The sequence below is a fragment of the Nicotiana attenuata genome, unplaced genomic scaffold (genome assembly GCF_001879085.1).
Source record: "Nicotiana attenuata strain UT unplaced genomic scaffold, NIATTr2, whole genome shotgun sequence".
Taxonomy (NCBI): Eukaryota; Viridiplantae; Streptophyta; class Magnoliopsida; order Solanales; family Solanaceae; genus Nicotiana; species Nicotiana attenuata.
This window is the reverse complement of record NW_017672367.1, coordinates 42,291-45,589: the sequence shown is the minus strand read 5'-3', so window position 1 is coordinate 45,589 and position 3,299 is coordinate 42,291. Positions and strand designations below refer to the sequence as shown.

The window sequence follows — 3,299 nt, the reverse complement described above, 5'->3', positions numbered from 1 at the left end:
TGATATTGTTTGGTCACTCACATTATATTACTCCAAGCTCTAAAATCTAGATGTACATTCCTAAGCATCGATTAAGTGAGTGAGTTTTGTACTATTTTAATAACCCTCACATATTGAGCTACTTTTTGAGATTAAGTTAAGCTTAATATCTTTTTTTATTTTGCTAAACCAGAGAGCATTTATAAGCTTAATATCTTTTTTCCAACTGACTTTATAAGTTTTAGTAAACTTTTTTAATATTTTACGTTCAGATTAAGGTTTGGACAATTTTTATAAAAATAATTTACAGATACAAATATTCTTGGAAAATTGTAATTTCTAATATGTTTTTTATAATTAACCTGCTTCCACGAAATTTTGTAAAACCAAAAAAAAACTTTTAAAGACCCTTCTGAAATTCTGTTCAAACAAATATTATCTAATGCATACTTTTTCCTAGCCCATGTGAGGAGCTATATCCCAAGAAGACACTGACTCATAGTATATGATATAACCAACCATTTTTTGCCCTAAAATACAGAAAACACCATCTTTGCCAGTCAATATACACCTTCTACAGTCTACTCTCCATGTCCTCATAATTTTATGATATTCAAATTATAGAATATCAGTTTATACTTTATGCCACTTTCCTTATATATAGTGCTTATTAATGAGTTTTCAGTTTCTTTCCCTTTCTGCTATTTCCTTTTTTTTTCCTATGTTGTTTAATTCCACCGGCCTTAAAGGTAATAGTATCTTTCCTTACTCCTTATAACCGCAGTAAATTTCCAGACAGGCGCAGCTTTTTTCTTAGCGTGTGTTTCAGGCAAATATATATATATTAATGTTCCGAAAAAGGGGGTCTTTTTTCCTTTAAGGTATCATGAGTGGTTTTTTTCAGGATCTGAGTTTCAGAGAAAAAAACTTTAAATGGGGGTGTCTTTAAATTGTTTTCTTGATTTTGTGGAATTTGTAGGAACAAATTGCATTGGTTTTTCAATTTGAAATTTTTGTCAATTTTCAGTGTCACTTTGCTTAGTACTATTAGATTGAAAAGGTACTGGCTTTTTAGCCTCTTTTTGCTCATTAGTGAAAATCTACTAAAGGGTTGTTTTCAAGATTGTAGTTTGTTGATTTGGATGTGAGTTTTTCTCTCAAAAATTGCATCTTTTTTGTGGTTTAGGTATTAGTTTGAGTTTTGTTTTTGGATGTATTCTAATGGGGAGACTTTAAAGATTTTCTTGATTTGTGTGGAATTAGTGGCAAATTTTGAAATTTTTTGTCAATTTTCAGTGTCATTTGCTTAGTACTATTAGATTGAAAAGGTAGTGGCTTTTCAGCTTCTTTTTGCTCATTAAGGAAAATCCACAAAAGGGGTTTTTTCTTTCTTTTCAAGATTGTAGTTTGTGGATTTGGATGTGAGTTTTCCTCTCAAAAAATGGCATCTTTTAGTGGTTTAGGAATTGGTTTGAGTTTTGTTTTTGGATGTATACTCATGGGACTTGTAGCAGAGTTGTATTACTTATTATGGGTTAAGAAAAGAATCCCAAAGAGTGAATCAGAGGATCAATACAGCAGCAGTTATGGGACTGAACTTTTTCATCTTTTCTGTTGGAAAAAGCCTAATTCAGTATCTAATATTAGCAGTCAAGAACTAAACAACACACTGAGAAATCAAGAAATGAATGGTCAAGATCAAGATTTGGAGTTAGGAAATAGCAAAGATTTGCTATTAAAAGGGTATGGTGAAGATAGTGTGGAGTCGGAATTAATGAGGTTACACAATCTTTGTGGACCTCCTAGATTTTTATTTACTATCAAAGAAGAAACAAAAGAAGATTTGGAATCTGAAGATGGTAAATCAAGAGGTGAAAGAAGTAGAACTTGTTCAAGAACAAGAAGTTTAAGTGATTTAATTCTTACTCCTTTATCTTCACCACCTATTAAAGGTCATAATCTTGATTCTTACAATTGCCAAGGATTCAATCCTCTGTTTGAATCTTCAACAGAAACTGAATTAAACAGACTCAGATCTTCACCCCCACCAAAATTCAAGTTCCTAAGAGATGCTGAAGAGAAACTTATTAGAAAATTGATTGAAGAAGCTGAGAAAAGGGGTCTTAAAAATGAGGTTTCTTTTCAAGATTCTGCAATTAATAAACCATTTGCTAATGAGGAGAAACAACAACAACAACCCAGTTTAATCTCACTAGTGGGGTCTGGGGAGGATAATATGTACGCAGACGTTATTCCTATCCCGAGGGACAGAAAGACTGTTTCCAGGAGACCCTCGGCTCAAGAAGGCGACAAGAGACTTGCTAGTGAGGAGAAAGGGTCATTTATTTCATTTCTTGGTAAGAGCAAATTAAGGGAGCCACTACAGCAATTACATGTTCAGAATTCTACTTCTGTTAAGGTAATCCCATTGGCTTCTTCACCTTCAACTTATAAGCCAGTTGATAATGAATCTGTTATGGTTTAATTCCCATTCTAAGTTTAGATGAAGAGGTTTAAATTTCTTTATTTTTTTCACCTCTTTTCATCTATTAACCAAACGTACAGCATTTACCTCCCCTCTTGTATTAATTTTAGTTTTCAGATAGAAAATAGAGATTTGATTGTAAGTTCTCTGGATTGTTAATCTGTTTCTTAAGCAATAGACAGTCCTTTTAATTTCTTGCTCTAATATTTCAGTAGTCATGGTTGATGGTTTTTGCTAAAGTTTTTTTTTTTTCAGTTTTAGCCAGCGCCAGAAATTATTTACATTCGGTAACCAAAAAAGTGTATAAAATTTATATATAATATACCAAATATATATATATATATATATATATATATATATATATATATTGACTATTATTTTTAGGGTGGCTATACATTGTTCGTAATGTTTTGAATGATTATGGTATGGCTAATGGCAGCACCATATTTCCAGCAAATTAATTTTTTTTTATACATAGTAACTGGTGCAGATGCACTCTAATCATGCCACATTATGATGTCCCAATTATCTGCCTTTGTTATGCTATTAATATTTTTCAGGGGAATAGTTGATTTTGCTAGATCTAATTTTTTTTTTTGATACTATGATTCTAGCTGGTCCATGCCGTTCTTGTTTTTCTTTTTATTACGGTTGTGTTTATGTTTTACTGAGCCGATGGTCTATTAGAAATAACCTCTCTATCTCCACGAGGTAGAGGTAAGGTCTGCGTACATATTACCCACTTTCCAGACCACACTATGTGGGGTTACACTGGGTATATTATTGTTGTTGTTGATTCAAGCAATGTTTTATGGAAAGATATTGTATCATATTA

General features: G+C 32.0%; 1 protein-coding gene across 1 annotated transcript; it reads left to right on the top strand.

The window, feature by feature from the left end:
- The first annotated feature begins 467 nt into the window (after positions 1-467).
- Positions 468-2,668, top strand: LOC109212942. The gene has a single exon (XM_019376677.1). It carries the CDS (start codon positions 1,421-1,423, stop codon positions 2,462-2,464), a length of 1,044 nt encoding a protein of 347 aa, XP_019232222.1. The 5' UTR covers positions 468-1,420; the 3' UTR covers positions 2,465-2,668.
- The last annotated feature ends 631 nt before the right edge of the window (positions 2,669-3,299 follow it).

Bases quoted from the DNA above. Each gene is read 5' to 3' on its own strand.
- LOC109212942 (XM_019376677.1), top strand. From the start codon at position 1,421: ATGGCATCTTTTAGTGGTTTAGGAATTGGTTTGAGTTTTGTTTTTGGA.